Source organism: Oncorhynchus mykiss, chromosome 3, assembly GCF_057628025.1.
Source record: "Oncorhynchus mykiss isolate SJ-2025 chromosome 3, ASM5762802v1, whole genome shotgun sequence".
Taxonomy (NCBI): domain Eukaryota; kingdom Metazoa; phylum Chordata; class Actinopteri; order Salmoniformes; family Salmonidae; genus Oncorhynchus; species Oncorhynchus mykiss.
In genome coordinates, this window is record NC_143024.1 from 22,142,501 (window position 1) to 22,164,575 (window position 22,075).

A 22,075-nucleotide genomic window follows, 5' to 3' on the forward strand; every position below is an offset into this window, starting at 1 on the left:
ATGGGTTGTATTTACAATGGTGTTTGTTCTTCACTGGTTGCCCTTTTCTTGTGGCAACAGGTCACAAATCTTGCTGCTGTGATGGCACACTGTGGAATTTCATCCAGTAGATATGGGAGTTTATCAAAATTGGATTTGTTTTCGAATTCTTTGTGGATCTGTGTAATCTGAGGGAAATATGTCTCTCTAATATGGTCATACATTGGGCAGGAGGTTAGGAAGTGCAGCTCAGTTTCCACCTCATTTTGTGGGCAGTGAGCACATAGCCTGTCTTCTCTTGAGAGCCATGTCTGCCTATGGCGGCCTTTCTCAATAGCAAGGCTATGCTCACTGAGTCTGTACATAGTCAAAGCTTTCCTTAATTTTGGGTCAGTCACAGTGGTCAGGTATTCTGCCGCTGTGTACTCTCTGTTTAGGGCCAAATAGCATTCTAGTTTGCTCTGTTTTTTTGTTAATTCTTTCCATTGTGTCAAGTAATTATCTTTTTGTTTTCTCATGATTTGGTTGAGTCTAATTGTGCTGCTGTCCTGGGGCTCTGTGGGGTGTGTTTGTGTTTGTGAACAGAGCCCCAGGAACAGCTTGCTTAGGGGACTCTTCTCCGGGTTCATCTCTCTGTAGGTGATGGCTTTGTTATGGAAGGTTTGGGAATCGCTTCCTTTTAGGTGATTGAAGAATTTAACGGCCCATTTCTGGATTTTGATAATTAGTGGGTATCGGCCTAATTCTGCTCTGCATGCATTATTTGGTGTTCTATGCTGTACACGGAGGATATTTTTGAAGAATTCTGCGTGCAGAGTCTCAATTTGGTGTTTGTCCCATTTTGTGAAGTCTTGGTTGGTGAGCGGACCCCAGACCTCACAACCATAAAGGGCAATGGGCTCTATGACTGATTCAAGTATTTTTAGCCAAATCCTAATTGGTATGTTGAAATTTATGTTCCTTTTGATGGCATAGAATGCCCTTCTTACCTTGTCTCTCAGATCGTTCACAGCTTTGTGGAAGTTACTTGTGGCGCTGATGTTTAGGCCAAGGTATGTATAGTTTTTTGTGTGCTCTAGGGCAATAGTGTCTAGATGGAATTTGTATTTGTGGTCCTGGTGACTGGACCTTTTTTGGAACACCATTATTTTGGTCTTACTGAGATTTACTGTCAGGGCCCAGGTCTGACAGAATCTGTGCCGAAGATCTAGGTGCTGCTGTAGGCCCTCCTTGGTTGGTGACAGAAGCACCAGATCATCAGCAAACAGTAGACATTTGACTTCGGATTCTAGTAGGGTGAGGCCGGGTGCTACAGACTTTTCTAGTGCCCGCGCCAATTCGTTGATATAAATGTTGAAGAGGGTGGGGCTTAAGCTGCATCCCTGTCTCACCCCACGACCCTGTGTGAAGACATTTGTGTGTTTTTTGCCAATTTTAACCGCACAGTTGTTGTTTGTATGCATGGATTTTATAATGTCGTATGTTTTACCCCAACACCACTTTCCTTCAGTTTGTATAGCAGACTCTCATGCCAAATTGCAGAATTCGGGGCGGCAGGGTAGCCTAGTGGTTAGAGCGTTGGACTAGTAAGGTTGCAAGTTCAAATCCCCGAGCTGACGAGGTGCAAATCTGTCGTTCTGCCCCTGAACAGGCAGTTAACCCACTGTTCCTAGGCCGTCATTGAAAATAAGAGTTTGTTCTTAACTTACTTGCCTAGTTAAATAAAGGTTAAAAAAAAAATATTGAGTCGAAGGCTTTTTTTTAAATAAACAAAGCATGAGAAGACTTTGCCTTTGTTTTGGTTTGTTTGGTTGTCAATTAATTTGGTAAAAAGCCAATTTGACATTTGCTCAGTACATTGTTTTCATTGAGGAAATGTACGAGTCTGCTGTTAATGATAATGCAAAGGATTTTCCCAAGGTTACTGTTGACGCATATTCCACGGTAGTTATTGGGGTCAAATTTGTCTCCACTTTTGTGGATTGGGGTGATCAGTCCTTGGTTCCAAATATTGGGGAAGATGCCAGAGCTAAGGATGATGATAAAGAGTTTTAGTATAGCCAATTGGAATTTGTTGTCTGTATATTTGATCATTTCATTGAGGATACCATTTTCACCACAGGCCTTTTTGGGTTGAAGGGTTTTTATTTTGTCCTGTAACTCTTTCAAGGTAATTGGAGAATCCAGTGGGTTCTGGTAGTCTTTAATAGTTGATTCTAAGATCTGTATTTGATCATATATATGTTTTTGCTCTTTATTCTTTGTTATAGAGCCAAAAGGATTGGAGAAGTGGTTTACCCATACATCTCCATTTTGGATAGATAATTCTTCGTGTTGTTGTTTGTTTAGTGTTTTACAATTTTCCCAGACGTGGTTAGAGTCTATGGATTCTTCAATTACATTGAGCTGATTTCTGACATGCTGTTCCTTCTTTTTCCGTAGTGTATTTCTGTATTGTTTTAGTGATTCACCATAGTAAAGGCGTAGACTCAGGTTTTTCCGGGTCTCTATGTTTTTGGTTGGACAGGTTTCTCAATTTCTTTCTTAGATTTTTGCGTTCTTCATCAAACCATTTGTCATTGTTGTTCCTTTTCTTCGGTTTTCTATTTGAGATTTTTAGATTTGATAGGGAAGCTGAGAGGTCAAATATACTGTTAAGATTTTCTACTGCCAAGTTTACACCTTCACTATTACAGTGGAACGTTTTACCCAGGAAATTGTCTAAAGGGGATTGAATTTGTTGTTGCCTAATTGTTTTTGGTAGGTTTCCAAACTGCATTCCTTCCATCTATAGCATTTCTTAATGTTACTCAGTTCCTTTGGCTTTGATGCCTCATGATTGAGTATTGCTCTGTTCAAGTAGTCTGTGATTTTGCTGTGGTCTGATAGGGGTGTCAGTGGGCTGACTGTGAACGCTCTGAGAGACTCTGGGTTGAGGTCAGTGATAAAGTAGTCTACAGTACTACTGCCAAGAGATGAGCTATAGGTGTACCTACCATAGGAGCCCCCTCGAAGCCTACCATTGACTATGTACATACCCAGCATGCGACAGAGCTGCAGGAGTTGTGACCCGTTTTTGTTGGTTATGTTGTCATAGTTGTGCCTAGGGGAGCATATGTGGGAGGGAATGCTGTCACCTGCAGGCACGTGTTTGTCCCCCTGTGTGCTGAGGGTGTCAGGTTCTTGTCCGGTTCTGGCATTTAGGTCGCCACAGACTAGTACATGTCCCTGGGCCTGGAAATGATTGATTTCCCCTTCCAGGATGGAGAAGTTGTCTTCATTAAAGTATGGGGATTCTAGTGGGGGGATATAGGTAGCACACAGGAGGACATTTTTCTCTGTTAAGATCATTTCCTTTTGAATTTCTAGCCAAATGTAAAATGTTCCTGTTTTGATTAATTTAATGGAGTGAGTTAGGGCTACTCTATACCAAATTAGCATACCCCCTGAGTCCCTTCCCTGTTTCACACCTGGTAGTTTGGTGGATGGGACTACCAGCTCTCTTTAACCTAGAGGGCAACCAGTGGGTCCATCTCCTCTATACCAGGTTTCTTGCAGGATGACAATGTCTGTATTACCGATTTCTTTGGTGAAGTCCGGGTTCCTGCTCTTTAGGCCAAAGGCAGATGACCTCAGTCCTTGGATATTCCAGGATGATATAGTGAAGGCGTTTTGTTCCATAAAGCGTCCAATGTTGTTGGTCGTGGTTTAGCCTCAGGCCAGTAAGTATGAGCAGAGCCTGCTGAGTATCTGGTACATGCCATTGGCTTGGGCGAGTGAAAGATTGGGCCTGTTTGCCCGCTCACTACCTGGGCGTATGTGTGGCTTCCATGTTGAGGCCCTCTTTGCGGGGGTGGGGTGCATGGGGTGGGCAGGAGTGGCATAGGTCTGATCTGAGGGGGCCTAAATGGGGTGTGGGAATGGTTGACGTGGGGGGGTGTTGATTGGTTGGGGTGGGGATGTGGATGTGTCTGGGGGTGCTGTGGTCTGGATGTAAGTCCTCTTGGCGTGGGTCCTCTATGTGTAGGTCCAGGGGGGGTCCTGCAGGTCTTGGAGGGTGTCTCGCTGGTCTGGGTGGGGTGTCTATTGATCTGTTGCTCCTGTGTGAAGTGTTGGGGATGCGTTTGAGAGCAATGTCCTCTAGAGTTCGGGCAAAGGTGGGCACTGCTGCCTTGTAGAGTTGGACCTGGTCATAGAGGCTGTTCAATTCCAGGGTGGAGTGGTGGGCCAGGAAAACATTTGGTTTTGAGGCACAGTCACGGGAAATACTTGCGTTTACCCGCTGTATTGTGGTAGGGTGAAAGTTATTTCGTGGTAGCAGAGTTGGGGAAAGTAGAAGAAGCCTTTTCAATCATTCCCTTCAGTGCTGTGGCCACCCTTTCCTGCTGTGCTCTCAGGTCGTTTGTCCCTGTGTGTATTATTATGTGGCTGGGTGACCCTAGTTGGTCCTCAGACAGAAGGTCTAGGGCGCGCTGGGTGTTTGGACACCAGAGTTTAGACACACTGTTTTTGGGAAAAATGTTTTTTTCTTCTATATATTTCCCATTTGAGTCCGTAAGTAGTACAATCTGTGTCTTGTGTTTGTCCTCAGTGGGTGTGGGGGGGGGGGGGGGGGGGTGGTTGTCAGAGGGGCTATCAGGGTGGCTGAAAGGGGGATGCTCAGAGGGGGTGAGAGCCGCTGGGCTTGGGGTTCTTCATTTGTCTGTTCTGCTGTGATGTCGACTCTATGGACAGGGTCTGGTGTGGACTGTTCTGCTGTGGTGTCGATACTTTTGTCGGGTGCTGAGGTGGGCTGTTCTGCTGGCTTCTCTGTGGGGGTGGCCACCTCTCTAGTGGGTTGTTCTCTGTCACACGCCACCCCCCTCAACCTCTCCTCCAGCAGTCTGATCCTCTCCTCTAGTGCTCTGTTCTTCTCCTGCTCTTTCTCCTGTTGAAGTTGTCTTACCACTGTCCAGAGTGCAGATATGTCTCTCTCCACCTCCAGCTCTCCGGGTCTGGTTAAGAGAGTGTTGTTGTGCAGGACTGTTGCCTGGGTCTGTGCTGACTGAAGTGTTATCACCTGCTGTTCCAGCTCCACCTGCCTTACCTCCAGCTGGGTGAATTTATCCTTCATTTCAATGAGGGAGTAGTACTCTGTGCTGGGAGGTTGACTGTCCGCTGGGGGTTGCTCGTCTGTGGGGTTACATAATGAAGAGGTCTGGTCTGACCCGCTCAGGGTGGAGGTATCTTTATCAAGGGAGTGCTTCTCCTGCTGGGCTAATTCTTTAATTTGGTGAAAGTCCAGCTGAAACTGTTTGGGGTTACCCTGTACCATTACTGTTCCGGACTTAAAGAGGTTTATATTAGCTGACTCAGAGTCCTCGTTGTCAAGTATCCTGAGTTTCCACCCCTCGTTAACCCACCTTCTCTTAACAAAGGGGTAGTGTGCTAATATAGCACCGTGCCATGCCAGGGGATGGTTTGTGTGGAAGATAAGGTTGCTGATGTTCCCATTTTTGTAATAGTCAGCAAAAAGTGTCTCTTAATTTTCCATAAGGAGCTTCATTTTGTAATCTTTTCTTGCCTTATCATTCTTTACATACACAGGGTACTGTATTTTAATTACCTCTGAACAGCGGGAGGGAGCTTCTAAGGCCTCTCCATTTGGTTGGAGTAGACTGTTTGACTCTCCTGCCATTGTTGGGCTAAAGGGCTTTGACACCTCTCACTTGACACGTCAGTGCTAATTGAAGCTGTATCAAGCTTGGCAGAATTATGTTCGAATTCAGTCCTTATAAAGTAATGTTGTGTATTTTTCTTCTTGGCTTTTGGAAATAGAATATAGTTTCAGACTAAACATTACTCACTCAGTTCCAGGTTGGATGGTGTTTTCAGGTTTCTGTTGTTTTCCAGAGAATTTGCTGTATAGAATAATAATCCTTGGTAGTTGTGAACCTTCCAGGTGATTCCGTAATTCATGTTTTAGGAGACAAAGCTGAACGATGAATTATGCCGATGCTGTCTTATCCTGTGTGTGTCTTTGCTATAAAGGATCTCAGTTGAAATGTGGAAGGGACTGAGAGTCACAGGGTTGTGATAGAGCTCATATAATTAAAAATGGACTTTGTGATAACTAACTCTGACTTGTGAGTGGTTTGCTCTCATGATTTGGTAAATAGAGGAAATTTCCACAACAGCTCATCTGATCGTGACCTCTGCTCTGCCCTCTCTCTCTCTCTCTCTCTCTCTCTCTCTCTCTCTCTCTCTCAGCCCTCCTATCTCAGTCTCTCAGTCCCTCTGTCTCTCTGTCCCGCTCTCCGTTCATCCCTCTCTTCCTCTCTCTCTCTCTCTTTTTCCCTCTCTCTCTCTCTCTCTCTCTTTCTCCCTCTCTCTCTCTCTCTCTCTCTCTCTCTCTCTCTCTCTCTCTCTCTCTCTCTCTCTCCATCTCACTCTCTTTCTCTCTCTCTCTCTCTGCATGCCGGGAGTGTTTGGTGCATGCTGGGAATTGTATGAGCGAAGGAGTGTGTGTGTTGTGTGGAGTTAGATATTCAGAACTTTCTTTCGGTTTTCTATTTCTTGGTTTCTTCTGTGCATGATTAAGGTTATTATTTTTTGTTGTGGTAGAATTAAGTATTTTCCTTTTCGTATCGAAATTACCCTGATTTTGGCGGGAAATTACCCTGATTCTTAAAGAAGAGCGTCTTGTAGATCGTATGGTTGAGCATGGCGTACTTCTTAAAGAAGTGTGTCTTGTAGATCGTATGGTTGAGCATGGTGTACTTCTTAAAGAAGAGTGTCTTGTTGATCGTATGGTTGAGCATGGCGTACTTCTTAAAGAAGTGTGTCTTGTAGATCGTATGGTTGAGCATGGTGTACTTCTTAAAGAAGAGTGTCTTGTAGATCGTATGGTTGAGCATGGTGTACTTCTTAAAGAAGAGTGTCTTGTAGATCGTATGGTTGAGCATGGCGTACTTCTTAAAGAAGAGTGTCTTGTTGATCGTATGGTTGAGCATGGTATAATTCTTAAAGAAGAGTGTCTTGTAGATCGTATGGTTGAGCATGGCGTACTTCTTAAAGAAGAGTGTCTTGTTGATCGTATGGTTGAGCATGGTATAATTCTTAAAGAAGAGTGTCTTGTTGATCGTATGGTTGAGCATGGTGTACTTCTTAAAGGAATGTTTATTCAAGTTACGCCGCTTTTTTCTTCGTCAACAAGGGTAACGATTTCAAATGTACCGCCGTTTATTCCAAATGAGCTATTGGAGCGCGAGTTATTGCGCTTTGGGAAGTTCGCCAGTTCAATTAAGGTTGTCCTGTTGGGTTGCAAACACCCGGCGTTGAAACAGGTTGGTCATTTCGGCGACAGGTGTTTATGTTTTTGGACTCACCAGAGCAGACTTTAGAGTTATCGTTTAAAATCAAGTATGACAATAGACTGTATATGGCTTATGCTAGTACAGGTAGTCAACTGTGTTTTGAGTGTGGGGATATTGGTCATAAGCGACATGCTTGCTCGAAAATGGAGAAGGCCGAGAGAGGGGCACAGGTGGTCATCGTAACGCCTGGGCCCACTGATGTAGGGAGAGGTGGGCCGACAGCGGTAGAGCAGCCAAAAGCACCTGAGGAACAAGTTATCCGTGTTGAGGGCACGGAGTTGCAACTTGTATTAGAGGGAAATGTTATGCAGCAGAAATATATTGTTGTAGAAGGTAAGGATGTATCTGAAGAGCCAGTTCATCAGACTGGTGAGCAGGTGCCCAGTACAAGTGCTGGGGTAAAGGAGGGGGTTCATGTGGAGCTAGGTTCCCAGGTAGTGGAGGAGATGCCCACCATGAGTAATGGGGTACAGGAGGGGGTTCATGTGGAGCTAGGCTCCCAGGGAGTGGAGGAGATGCCCACTACGAGTAATGAGGTACAGGAGGGTTTTCATGTGGAGCTAATCTCCCAGGTAGTGGAGGAGATACCCACTACGAGTAATGAGGTTCAGGTGGGGCTAGTCTCCCAGGTAGTGGAGGAGATGCCCACTACGAGTAATGAGGTTCAGGTGAGGCTAGTCTCCCAGGTAGTGGAGGAGATGCCCACTACAAGTGATGAGGTTCAGGTGGGGCTAGTCTCCCAGGTAGTGGAGGAGATGCCCACTACGAGTAATGAGGTTCAGGTGGGGCTAGTCTCCCAGGTAGTGGAGGAGATGCCCACTACGAGTAATGAGGTTCAGGTGGGGCTAGTCTCCCAGGTAGTGGAGGAGATGCCCACTACGAGTAATGAGGTTCAGGTGGGGCTAGTCTCCCAGGTAGTGGAGGAGATGCCCACTACGAGTAATGAGGTTCAGGTGGGGCTAGTCTCCCAGGTAGTGGAGGAGATGCCCACTACGAGTAATGAGGTTCAGGTGGGGCTAGTCTCCCAGGTAGTGGAGGAGATGCCTGGTACGAGTGATGGGGTGCAAGTGGGGAGTGTTGAAAGGGAGTTGGCAGAGGGGAGTCAGTTGTCTGGGGCCTCAGCTGAGGAGGATCAGGAGAAGGATATTTTTTTTGATATGATAGCAGCTGGTGACGACTCAATTTACGATCTAGAGAAGGTAAATGTGTTTCTGGATCAGGCTTTTGGGAAATCTGTCAAATTGGCAGATTATTTTGATGTTGATAAGTTTGTGAGGTCAGCTGTGATGTTACAGAAGACGGTGGGGTTAGACCAATTGACTGAGAAGAAGCGGTTTCGCTTGAGGAAATGTGTTACTGCTGTTGCAGCAGCAAAAGGTGGTGGGAAACGTGGTCAGGTTAATAAGAGAAGATTAAAATAATGATGATGAAAATGCTTCATAGGGTGTCTTTTTTCTCGTTGGTTTCTCTGTGGTTTCTTCTGCTTTTCTTTTCTATTTTCTACATGGGGGTACTAAGGGTAGGTTCTCTCAATATTAATGGGTGAAGGGACAGAAATAAGAGGGCTTGGGTATTAGAAGTAAAAAAAACAGAAAAGGCTTAATGTAGTTTTCCTATAGGAGACACATAGATATGTGGAAAATGAGGTTGACTGGGGTATGTGGTGGGAGGGGCAGCATATACTCAGTCATGGTACTAATTTCAGTGCTGGGGTCTCAATATTGTTTTCCTCAGGTTTAGGGGTGACTATGGTATCTACAACAGAGATAGTCAAGGGTCGGTCGGGTTTTATTGGTCAAGGTGGATGTTTTTTTTTTATTGTTTTTTTTTATGTTTCTGCTCCTAATGAGTGTACAGATGTACAGATGTATTTGATCAAATAAAGGAAACCTTAAGACAGTGTGACCGAGAGGGGTGGATGGTTTTAGAGGGTGACTGGAACTGGACAGTGGATTTTACTGTTGACCGCACTGCTGAAGAACCTCACCTGCGGTCAGCCACTTGCCTGTCTGGCCTATTAACTGAGTTTGAGCTTTCTGATGTATGGAGAGTAAGGAATGCGAAAGTTAGGCAGTACACATGGCTAAAAGTTAATGTCGTGTCAGTGCATCAAGGTTAGACAGGTTGTATGTATCTGAGCAATACTGTAGTAGGGTTGGAAGGTGTGACATTACTCCTGTGGGTTTCTCTGATCATCATATTGTACTGTTGATATTCACTTGTCCTGTCCACGAAGGTCATCACCTTACTGGTATTTTAATGTTACATTGTTACATGATGTCATGTTTTGTGAAAGGTTTGTGTTGTTTTGGGGAAAATGGAGGGTTACAAAGGGGAATTTTGAGTCCTTGAGACAACGGTGGGAGGTTGGGAAGGCCCACATACGAGTATTTTGTCAACAGTATACTGCTCTGTCTCAAATTGAAGACTATCAAGGCCCTTGAACAGGACATCAAGTCTATTGAATTGAAGCTGCTCACTCAGAACGACCCTGGACTAGTCATGAACTTACCGGACAAGAGACATGAACTGAGGTCGTTTCTGCATGAAAGAGTGAAGGGTGCCTTGATTAAGTCTCGTTTCGCTTCCCTCAAGGATATGGATGCTCCTAGCGCTTTTTAAAAAACCTTCATCTCCCTGATGGGAAGGTGACCACGGATGACAGTGAAATGCGTCAACATGCCGTGGATTTCTACTCGGCTCTCTATAAGGCGGAGGATTGTGACTCTATGTACTGAACAGTTGTTACACAGTCTTCCTCAATTGGGACCTGAGCAGAAAGTCACATTGGACTCTGACATTACACTGCAAGAGCTGTCCACAGCAGTTATGCAGCTCTCAACAGGCCGAGCCCCTGGCATCGATGGTTTACCATCTGAGTTTTATAAGCACTTTTGGGGGTCTATTGGAGAGGATTTTTATGAAGTGGTGTGTGAATCTTTTCATGAGGGTTCTCTTCCTGTATCCTGTCAACGTGCGGTGCTTTCACTGTTGCCAAAAAAGGGGGATTTGGCTCTCATAAAACATTGGAGACCTGTTGCTTTGCTGTGCGCTGAATACAAAATTGTTTCTAAATGTCTCATACAGGTTGAAAGAGTATCTGGGATTGTTGGTCCACAAGGACCAGTCCTACTGTGTACCTGATCGCTCTATGGTTGACAACTTGTTTCTGATAAGAGATGTTTTAGACATTTGTAAACTGTCTGATGTAAATGTGGGTTTACTTTCTTTGGATCAGGAGAAGGCTTTTGATCGTGTGGACCACCAGTACTTGTTTAAAACAATGAAAGCCTTTGGGTTTGGGGATGTTTTTTTGTCTTGGATGAATTTACTGTATGCTGGGGCCTCGTGTATGGTGAAGGTGGGGGGTGGTTTGAGTTGGGGCATCAGGCAGGGATGCCCAATTTCAGGGCAGTTAAATAGTCTGGCGATTGAACCAATGCTTTGTTTTTTAAGAGCGAAGCTTACTGGTTTCTCTGTGCCAGGTGTAATGAAGGGTCCCGCGATAGCACTGTCTGCGTATGCAGATGACGTGATAGTTTTTATTACAGGGGGTGAGGATGTTAAGGTTCTCTCAAACGCTTTAAAGGTGTATGAGGGGGCCTCCTCAGCTAGAGTTAATTGGGGAAAGAGTGAAGCGCTGTGGGCAGGTCAGCTTCAAACGGGGTCCGCTCCACGGTTACCAGGGGGGCTTCAGACGGGGTCCGCTCCACGGTTACCAGGGGGGCTTCAGTGGGGCAGAGATGGGATGAAGACTTTGGTTTTTTTTCTAGGCTCTGATGTCTTTCAGAAAAATAACTGGGAGGGTGTATTGGAGAAAGTGTTTGCCAGACTGTCAAGATGGAAATGGGTGCTGCCCCAGCTGTCTTATAGGGGAAGGGTCCTGGTAGCTAATAATCTTGCTGCCTCTACCCTGTGGCACAGACTAATGATTTTGCCACCTCCAAAGGATCTGATACAAGAGCTTCAGAGGACCCTTGTTAATTTATTCTGGTCTGGACAACACTGGATTATAGCTGCAGCCCTGTACCTGCTACTGCAAGAGGGTGGGCAAGTCCTGGTGGACATTTCCTCTAGAATCATGGCTTTCCGGCGGCAAGCAGCCCAGAGATTGTTGTACAGAGACGGTTCTAGCTGGGTCGAAACAGCCTTCCTCTTAAAGCTGGAGCGGGGTGATTTGCCTGGCCTGACTCCATTTTATGAGTCTGTTATGCAGGCTTGGAGAGTCCCGTAAGGCCTGCACGCCACCAGGGATGTGGCTTTTTGAAAAGCCTCTTTTTCACAACACTGCCATCCAGTCCCGTGTTTTGGGTTCAGCTAGCCTTCGTTCATGCCTGTTAGGCGTGGGGTGTACCAAGCTGGGTCATCTGATGCGGAGCAGGAGCAGATCGTTGGAGGAGCTGGGAGAAAGAGCGGGGATCCGACCATCTCGCCTACTGAGGAAGGTTGCTGAGGTCTGCAACTCCTTGCCAGTGCTTCATCTGCAGTATGTGACTGATACTTCCAATTCTGATTGGTGGAAGGAGGGTCTGGATTATGTGTTCCCTGCACTGATTGTTAGTGCTGCGATGGGGGCATTCGAGGACGACGTGGGGATGCTGCTTTCCTTCGATACCCCGGAGCTGGGGGAGTTCAAGGAGGTGGGAAAGAAGGCCATGTACAGAATATGTGTAAAGGTGTCCCATGCCTCTTCCCTGGAAGGGGTCAAATCGACGAGGTGGGCAGGTGTGTTTGGTCCAGGTGCCTCTCCAAAAGGCTGTTGGCGATCATTATACAAACTGCCTATTGGTAAGAGGACAGCTGACCTCCAATGGAGGATAATACATGGAGCTATAGCCACCAACATGCATCTGGTACACCTGGACCCTGCTGTTGGGGAGGAGTGTCCATTCTGTGCTGAGTCTGAAACTCTGGCACATCTGTTTTTACTGTGTCCCAGGTTGGTCGGGATGATTGACCTGATCACTGATTGGTTCTCAACGTTGGGAGAGGTTTTCTCTTCCCAACTGTATGTATTTGGGCCAAAGTACAGGTTCAGTCAAAAGGGTGTAGTTGTGTTGCTTAATTTTGTGTTACGGGCAGCAAAATTAGCGATATGGAAGACCCGAAAGAACAGTATTCGGGGACAGGTGTCTGTGGATGTGGTGGGAATGCTGGAGGGAATGTTGGCAGCGAGACTAAGAGTTGAGTTTGCCTATTATAAATTTGTCAACAATATTGATCTGTTTTTGAGTATATGGGGTATTCAGAGGCTGTTGTGTTTAGTTACTGTGGAGGAGGAATTGGTGTTGTGTTTTTAATTGATGTGTAACTGGTGTTTTGTATGAGTATTTATTGTGTGGTGGGCCCCCAGACCCAATAAAGATTATTTAAAACTCAAAACTCTCTCTCTCTCTCCCTCTCTCTCTCAGTCCCTCTCTCCGTCCAATGTCGCCATGGTAACAGTGCTGAGTGCACCCTCTCTACACTCCCCCTTTCTCGCTCGTCTTATTCAGACCAGATCTGTTATTTCCAGCTCTATATTCAGATGCACCATTTGTATTCTATTCTATGTTATACTGGTATGAGAGAGGACTTGATAGTTTTTAGTGTTTTAGTTTTCTGTTATTTGTGTTTTTACAACGTGACTTTATAGCGTGACCTATCAATAGTCTGAACTTTCTGAGATGATAACAGTTTTTAGATAAACAGGCCTCATAACTGCACAGCTATAAACGACTAATGTTATCATTCTCCTTCTTCTTCTTGTCTTTCTTTGGCAGTAGCCCAACTACCATGTCCTCCTCAGTGACTGCTTCCTGTGAATAAGAGGACCAGAGCGAGAGCGTCCAATCACAATCAAGAGCTTCCACCAGCACATCTTTCCAGTGAGAGAGAGAGAAAGAGATAGAGGCCAAAGAGAGAGAGAGAGAAACGAGTGCAGGAAGGAGAGGGGGAGAGAGTGAGAACAGTCGATGGATGCTGTCCGGATTGAGGGGACAGCGCATTCTTCATTAACGAGGAAAAGAAAGATTTCAAAATGGAGTCGAAGGATAGAAACTCGGCGGCAGGTAAGTCTTACTTCAGCTGATGTAAATGTATACCTTGGTAACGCAATGGGGTCCCACTTTACATCAAGTGGCACTATAATCAATGTATTTACGTGGTTATTACATAGGCAGGTACAGTGTAATTACATTGCAGGTACACATTGTTAATAGTATTTACAACTCTTATACCCGAGTGCGCTTTACACAATTTCAAAGATTTGCAAATGAAGTCACAATGGAGGTAAATGTGTAATCTAGAACAGCAGGTATGGCCTAGGGTGAGATGAAGCCAAATGAAATGAAACTGTTCAGATGTTATCGCAGGTGTAGTGAAATGCTTATGTCCCTAGCTCCAACAGTGTAGTAATACCTAACAATACGAAACAATACAGGCAAATACCATAAATGTAAAGAAAGGAATGAAGAAATATGGGAATATTAGAACGAGCAATGTCAGAGTCCGGAATATAAATCTATATGTATATGATGGTGTGTATAGACATTATGGACAGTATATGAATAGAAAAGGTGTGTACAGCAGTAGTTGTATAGGATGAGCCATGACTAGAATACAGTATATACATATGAAGTGGGTAAAACAGAATGTAAACAGGATTAAGGTGACCAGTGTTCCATGACTCTGTACACAGGGCAGCAGCCTCTAAGGTGCAGGGTAGAGTACCGGGTGGTAGCAGGCCAGTAAGAGTGACTAAGTTCAGGGCAGGGTGCTGGGCAGAGGCCTACGTAAGCATCATGTAAAGGCACAGGTTTTAGCACCACTTCATATACAATGGGACCAGAGGGGTATGGTGGTGGTGGAGGTAAGAAGAGGATAGGAACACTTATACTGTATAGGATTGATTGTTTAAGCCTAAATGGTTGGTTGATTGATTGATTGATTTTCGACAATGAACGCAGAATGCACTGTTGAGCTTTGTTCCTGTATGTGCTGATGTTGCTGCTGTGTTCCTGCGCTCTGATTATGTATATTGTGCGTGCGTGCGTCCGTGTGTTCTGTCTCATCGAGTGTGTTGTGTATTCTGCGCTAGCCCTGTCTATGCTGATTATGTGGGGGAGAGAGTGGTGTCATGGTCATATATATGGAGCACATTGAGGTTCTCAGTGTAATTTGTTGTGTTCACCATCAATTCCTTCCCGTTAAGACGAGTCAGCAGTGTCGTCCAACCAAGGACACCTCATATAACCACTTATACACCTCATCTCTCTGCCTCTCTCTCTCTCTCTCTGCATCTCTCTCTCTGTATCTCTCTCTGCCTCTTTCTCGCTCTCTTGCTCTCTGCCACTTTCTCTCTCTCTGCATCTCTCTCTGCCTCGTTCTCTCTCTGCATCTCTCTCTGCCTATTTCTCTCTCTCTTTATCTCTTTCTGCCTCTTTCTCTCTCTCTGCATCTCTTTCTGCCTCTTTCTCTTTCTCTCTGCATCTCTCTCTGCCTCTTTCTCTCTCTCTCTCTCTCTCTCTCTCTCTCTCTTTCTCTCTCTCTCTCTTTCTCTTTCTCTCTCCTCTTTCTCTCATTCTCTCTCTTTCTCTCTCTGCCTCGTTCTCTCTCTCTCTTTCTCTCTCTGCCTCTTTCTCTCTCTCTCTCTCTCTCTCTGCATCTCTCTCTGCCTCTGTCTCTCTCTGCATCTCTCTCTGCCTCTGTCTCTCTCCTCCCTCTCCCTCATCTCTCCCCTTTCTCCCTCTTTCTATCTCATCTGTTGATCTCTTGTCTCTACTGCACTTCTCACTTTTCTTCATCCTTGTCCCTCTACTTCTCATCCCTCCCCTCCCTCTCTCTCCTCCTTCTCCTCTGCCCTCCTCTCTAGGGATGGTTTGTGAGAAGGGGATCCAGATCCTCCTCACCACCGTGGGGGCCTTTGCAGCCTTCTGCCTGATGACGGTTTCTATAGGGACGGACTACTGGCTGTACTCTCGTGCCTCCATCTGCAACAGCACCCGCAACCACTCGGACGACCCCCACAACAAGGACAAGAAGGACCCCGGTGCCCTCACCCACTCTGGCCTCTGGAGGATCTGCTGCCTGGAAGGTAGGCTACTTAAATGCTACTGACACACCATCTTGGATATGTGGTTGGAGTGGGAGAGGATGGATAGAGGGTAGATGGAAGTGTTTGTGTGTGTGTGTGTGTGTGTGTGTGTGTGTGTGTGTGTGTGTGTGTGTGTGTGTGTGTGTGATGTTGGAGGGGATGAGTTAGGACTGGTTCCATTTGAGCCTTTTGTCCTAATGTCCATTCTAGATTTAAAGGTACACGATGCAGAAATCACTCTGTCATTTCCTGGTTGCTAAAATTCTAATAGTTCGCCTAATTTCAGTTTGACAAAACAAGCAGGTACAGTGTAGAGAATCATTGTACCATCTAATCCCCTGTGAAATATATTTTCCATAACCAAAAATATTGTATTTTCAGCTGTTTGAAGCTGGGGTACAAATCAAATGTAAAAGACAAAAACAAAACTTAAGAATGGGAAGCATATAAATAGTTCATATAGAACAGATATACCACTTCTTACTTTACTGACTTTATTGTCCCCATGGGGAGATTTTGTTGCAGTGTCATGTACATGTTTAAAGTGGAGTTTAATTACAAAACAAATTGACAATACAACTTTCATAACAGTTCCATACCGATAAAAAGAGACTAGCCTGCTGGCCTTTCTGGGTTGATAGGAACATTAGCCAAAGCTATTTAGGAGGGATGTCACACCTGGCACAAGTTATTGTCTAGTTCTGTTTTTCCTGCCGAGGGGTGCCCTATACCTGCGCCAGAGGGGAGTGATACAAAGTCTGGGTACAGGGCGTGTCTTGGGTCTAAAATTATTTAAAACTTGCTTTCAATGAGAATGATAGATCTATAACTCACATTTCTATGCGAATTTGGTTGGGTCACCCAAAAAGTGACATATTTAAGTTTCTATGAGATTAGATACTATAAATACTATGTATAATATATTGAATGTAATAGTTGGTTATATTGGTAATAGTTGGTAATAGCTGGTTATAGTTGGTAATAGTTGGTAATAGCTGGTGTCATGACGTTGGCCTCTTTGGGTATAGCAACCCCCTCTCCCTGCCTCCCCCTTGCCTCCTTCAACTAGGATGCTGTGGTCAGAGAGACGTCGTAAATTCCTGAGGATCTCCTCATGGACACACAGTATAAGAGGCAGGGTAAATTTTCATAGAGGACAAAGGAATTCCTTCCACCTCACAGAACTTAAGGTACGAACAAATTTCATGTTCCCGGAGAAAGTATAAAAGATCGGTCCGTTTGTCACATCTTGGGGAAGCTCATGGGAGATGGTGTGGCCACATTACCATAAAGCTGTTTATATAATAGCCCCCCTTGTAGTGTAAGATGAATAAGTGAGTATGATACTGTTTGTATAATTGTGTAATATGATTTTGGACTGTTTAATGAAGAAAAATACAATTCCCTTTTGCTTTGAACTAAATCAGAGGACCGCCCCTGAGCCCAGTTAGGGTCAGGCCTCCTGGGACAGCCCTTTTTCGGCCCTTCCGAATAAAACCCCCACTCAGGTTTTCGATCAGCAGACGGAGCTTACCTCAATTACAAGATGGCTAAAGGTTGCAGACCATGTTTTTCTCCATTAGGGGAGACAAAGGTTGTAGACCATTGCTGAATATTTTAACCATACCACGTGGTTAAACTCTTAGACTATCGATACCGACTAAGAATAAGAACAAGTCTTTGATAATAATTACTAGTCTGCAGCTAGGAATTCGGTATCATTGAATGCTAAGAACGACAACCGCCGAAACATCCATTCTATAATAAAACGAATGAATGTCACTCTGAACTATCCGCTACAACCACAACAGAGAGAGAGGGGGAGAGAGACGGAGAATTCTACAAAATAAATGAACTTTTCACCAGCGATCCAGACGACACACTGAGCGTAAATATATATATTGATTGCAATTGTTCCCGAATGAGTGAGCGTTCATGTGCAAAGGATAAGCATTTAAATTGTTATAATTATCACTTTGTAGTGACTTCTTAGTCGACCCCCACTTCCCCTTTTGTCTAAACAAGCCGCGATGCCGGTTTAGCCCACTAGGGCACATTCTCCTATCATTTCTTGTAACCCCATTTACCTTGTTTGTTTGTTTGTTTTTGCATTTCTGTGAATTACTTAGTTAGTAATAAATAAATGATTTAAGACAATTGATGTATAGTGACTCATAGTGAAGACTGGGTTCGTGCAGATAACCAACAATTTACGACGTTTGGAATGAGACTAACGTGAGGTAAAGTAAATAATTCATTAATCAGAAGACTATGGATCAGATATGAAAATATCTGAAATGTTATATTAGGAAATTATAACCTTGTAATCTGAATATTTTTCCTTGGTGCCCCGACTTCCTAGTTAATTAGTTGGTGCCCCGACTTCCTAGTTAATTACTAATTACAGAGAATCTTTGATAAAAAAATAAGTCTTCAGTTAATGATAGTAAAGACACGACACTGGTAATAGTTGGTAATAGCTGGTAATAGCTGGTAATAGTTGGTAGCAGCTGGTAATAGTTGGTAATATAGGTAATAGTTGGTAATAGTTGGTAATAGTTGGTAATAGCTGGTATGATCAAAGTAAGAACTGTGGCCATTTTGGATCTGATGCAATTCCAGTGCAGACCTGGGACTGAATGGAATGGAGGGTCCATTACAGGGAAGCTCAGAGTTGATGTTGTGCAGTTGTTTAGTGTCAGATGAGAGTGAATGGATGGTATGGTTACCATATGTTTCAGTGGAATTATGTAGTCAGCGGTGCTGCCGTAAAGACCATCACTCAGCAATGCACATGCTGAGTTTATGAGCTCCTTGGAAGATCTGGAACTTGGAAATGCTGGAAGAGGAAACCCTTTCCTAGACTTTCCCAGTGGACGTTTCTGTTGAATGATTTCCAAGGAGCATCAAATCAATTGTTATTGGTCACATACACGTGTTTAGCAGATGTTATTGCGGGTGTAGTGAAATGCTTGTGCTTCTAGTTCCTACAATGCAGCAGTATCTTACAAGTAATATCGAATAATTTCGCAACATATACCTGTAACCCTCTCACCAGGCTCGAATTTGACTCACGATATTACCTTACATAGAATATCTCAACAGCATGGGATGTTAGGAGAGAAGGACATCTCCAATAAGAATCCCTGTTGTAAACTATCTAGGGTGATGCCAACTAGGGTATTAACTTCAGATGGAATGATTATAGGTTTCTGTTATTGTATAAGGATATACTTTCCCATGCATTATATTAAATTGAAACAGTAAAGGACTCCACCAAGGCAACATACATAAGGTTCAAGACGTGTATTATTACATTTTCAATGCACCACATCGAAATACATAAAAGTAATAATCCCCAATGAGTCGTGCACAATGCATGTCCAAATTATTTCAAGCTTTCTTAACTCGTTGGCGCGCGTTGGAGCTCAACAACAACAAAAATGATGACACACTTAAAGTCCAGAAGCACCCCACCGTTGTGGTTACTCACTACTCGTAGGTATTCCCTCTGCGAAGTATGGCAGTTCTGTGAAGGTTTCCTCACAAGATCCACGGCAAGCACCGCTATCAATGCAGACAGTACTCTTTAGCAGTAACCGATATTTTTTTTTATTTTTTTTTTATTTCACCTTTATTTAACCAGGTAGGCTAGTTGAGAACAAGTTCTCATTTGCAACTGCGACCTGGCCAAGATAAGGCATAGCAGTGTGAACAGACAACACAGAGTTACACATGGAGTAAACAATTAACAAGTCAATAACACAGTAGAAAAAAGGGGAGTCTATATATACATTGTGTGCAAAAGGCATGAGAAGGTAGGCAAATAATTACAATTATGCAGATTAACACTGGAGTGATAAAAGATCAGATGGTTATGTAAAGGTAGAGATAGAGATATTGGTGTGCAAAAGAGCAGAAAAATAAATAAATAAAAACAGTATGGGGATGAGGTAGGTGAAAATGGGTGGGCTATTTACCAATAGACTATGTACAGCTGCAGCGATCGGTTAGCTGCTCAGATAGCAGATGTTTGAAGTTGGTGAGGGAGATAAAAGTCTCCAACTTCAGCGATTTTTGCAATTCGTTCCAATCACAGGCAGCAGAGAACTGGAACGAAAGGCGGCCAAATGAGGTGTTGGCTTTAGGGATGATCAGTGAGATACACCTGCTGGAGCGCGTGCTACGGATGGGTGTTGCCATCGTAACCAGTGAACTGAGATAAGGCGGAGCTTTACCTAGCATGGACTTGTAGATGACCTGGAGCCAGTGGGTCTGGCGACGAATATGTAGCGAGGGCCAGCCGACTAGAGCATACAAGTCGCAGTGGTGGGTGGTATAAGGTGCTTTAGTGACAAAACGGATGGCACTGTGATAAACTGCATCCAGTTTGCTGAGTAGAGTGTTGGAAGCAATTTTGTAGATGACATCGCCGAAGTCGAGGATCGGTAGGATAGTCAGTTTTACTAGGGTAAGTTTGGCGGCGTGAGTGAAGGAGGCTTTGTTGCGGAATAGAAAGCCGACTCTTGATTTGATTTTCGATTGGAGATGTTTGATATGGGTCTGGAAGGAGAGTTTAGAGTCTAGCCAGACACCTAGGTACTTATAGATGTCCACATATTCAAGGTCGGAACCATCCAGGGTGGTGATGCTGGTCAGGCGTGCGGGTGCAGGCAGCGAACGGTTGAAAAGCATGCATTTGGTTTTACTAGCGTTTAAGAGCAGTTGGAGGCCACGGAAGGAGTGCTGTATGGCATTGAAGCTCGTTTGGAGGTTAGATAGCACAGTGTCCAAGGACGGGCCGGAAGTATATAGAATGGTGTCGTCTGCGTAGAGGTGGATCAGGGAATCGCCCGCAGCATGAGAAACATCATTGATATATACAGAGAAAAGAGTCGGCCCGAGAATTGAACCCTGTGGCACCCCCATAGAGACTGCCAGAGGACCGGACAGCATGCCCTCCGATTTGACACACTGAACTCTGTCTGCAAAGTAATTGGTGAACCAGGCAAGGCAGTCATCCGAAAAACCGAGGCTACTGAGTCTGCCGATAAGAATACGGTGATTGACAGAGTCGAAAGCCTTGGCAAGGTCTATGAAGACGGCTGCACAGTACTGTCTTTTATCGATGGCGGTTATGATATCGTTTAGTACCTTGAGCGTGGCTGAGGTACACCCGTGACCGGCTCGGAAACCAGATTGCACAGCGGAGAAGGTACGGTGGGATTCAAGATGTGATCTGTTTGTTGACTTGGCTTTCGAAGACCTTAGATAGGCAGGGCAGGATGGATATTGGTCTGTAACAGTTTGGGTCCAGGGTGTCGCCCCCTTTGAAGAGGGGGATGACTGCGGCAGCTTTCCAATCCTTGGGGATCTCAGACGATATGAAAGAGAGGTTGAACAGGCTGGTAATAGGGGTTGCGACAATGGCGGCGGATAGTTTCAGGAATAGAGGGTCCAGATTGTCAAGCCCAGCTGATTTGTACGGGTCCAGGTTTTGCAGCTCTTTCAGAACATCTGCTATCTGGATTTGGGTAAAGGAGAACCTGGAGAGGCTTGGGCGAGTAGCTGCGGGGGGGGGGGGAGCTGTTGGACGAGGTTGGAGTAGCCAGGCGGAAGGCATGGCCAGCCGTTGAGAAATGCTTGTTGAAGTTTTCGATAATCATGGATTTATCGGTGGTGACCGTGTTACCTAGCCTCAGTGCAGTGGGCAGCTGGGAGGAGGTGCTCTTGTTCTCCATGGACTTCACAGTGTCCCAGAACTTTTTGGAGTTGGAGCTACAGGATGCAAACTTCTGCCTGAAGAAGTTGGCTTTAGCTTTCCTGACTGACTGTGTGTATTGGTTCCTGACTTCCCTGAACAGTTGCATATCGCGGGGACTGTTCGATGTTAGTGCAGTCCGCCACAGGATGTTTTTGTGCTGGTCGAGGGCAGTCAGGTCTGGAGTGAACCAGGGGCTATATCTGTTCTTAGTTCTGCATTTTTTGAACGGAGCATGCTTATCTAAAATGGTGAGGAAGTTACTTTTAAAGAAAGACCAGGCATCCTCAACTGACGGGATGAGGTCAATGTCCTTCCAGGATACCCGGGCCAGGTCGATTAGAAAGGCCTGCTCACAGAAGTGTTTTAGGGAGCGTTTGACAGTGATGAGGGGTGGTCGTTTGACTGCGGCTCCATAGCGGATACAGGCAATGAGGCAGTGATCGCTGAGATCCTGGTTGAAGACAGCGGAGGTGTATTTGGAGGGCCAGTTGGTCAGGATGACGTCTATGAGGGTGCCCTTGTTTACAGAGTTAGGGTTGTACCTGGTGGGTTCCTTGATGATTTGAGTGAGATTGAGGGCATCTAGCTTAGATTGTAGGACTGCCGGGGTGTTAAGCATATCCCAGTTTAGGTCACCTAACAGAACAAACTCTGAAGCTAGATGGGGGGCGATCAATTCACAAATGGTGTCCAGGGCACAGCTGGGAGCTGAGGGGGGTCGGTAGCAGGCGGCAACAGTGAGAGACTTATTTCTGGAGAGAGTAATTTTCAAAATTAGTAGTTCGAACTGTTTGGGTATGGACCTGGAAAGTATGACATTACTTTGCAGGCTATCTCTGCAGTAGACTGCAACTCCTCCTCCTTTGGCAGTTCTATCTTGACGGAAGATGTTATAGTTGGGTA

General features: G+C 45.0%; 1 protein-coding gene across 1 annotated transcript in view; it reads left to right on the plus strand.

Annotated features, from left to right (window-relative positions):
• The window catches only part of cacng8b (calcium voltage-gated channel auxiliary subunit gamma 8b), a 64,111-nt gene that overhangs the window by 24,352 nt on the left and 17,684 nt on the right, over positions 1-22,075 (plus strand). Inside the window, exons 2-3 of the mRNA XM_090224959.1 lie at positions 13,097-13,384; positions 15,187-15,408. Of these exons, the coding sequence (XP_090081085.1) occupies positions 13,354-13,384; positions 15,187-15,408 (253 nt within the window). The 5' untranslated portion in view covers positions 13,097-13,353. The remainder of the gene's footprint in view (positions 1-13,096; positions 13,385-15,186; positions 15,409-22,075) is intronic.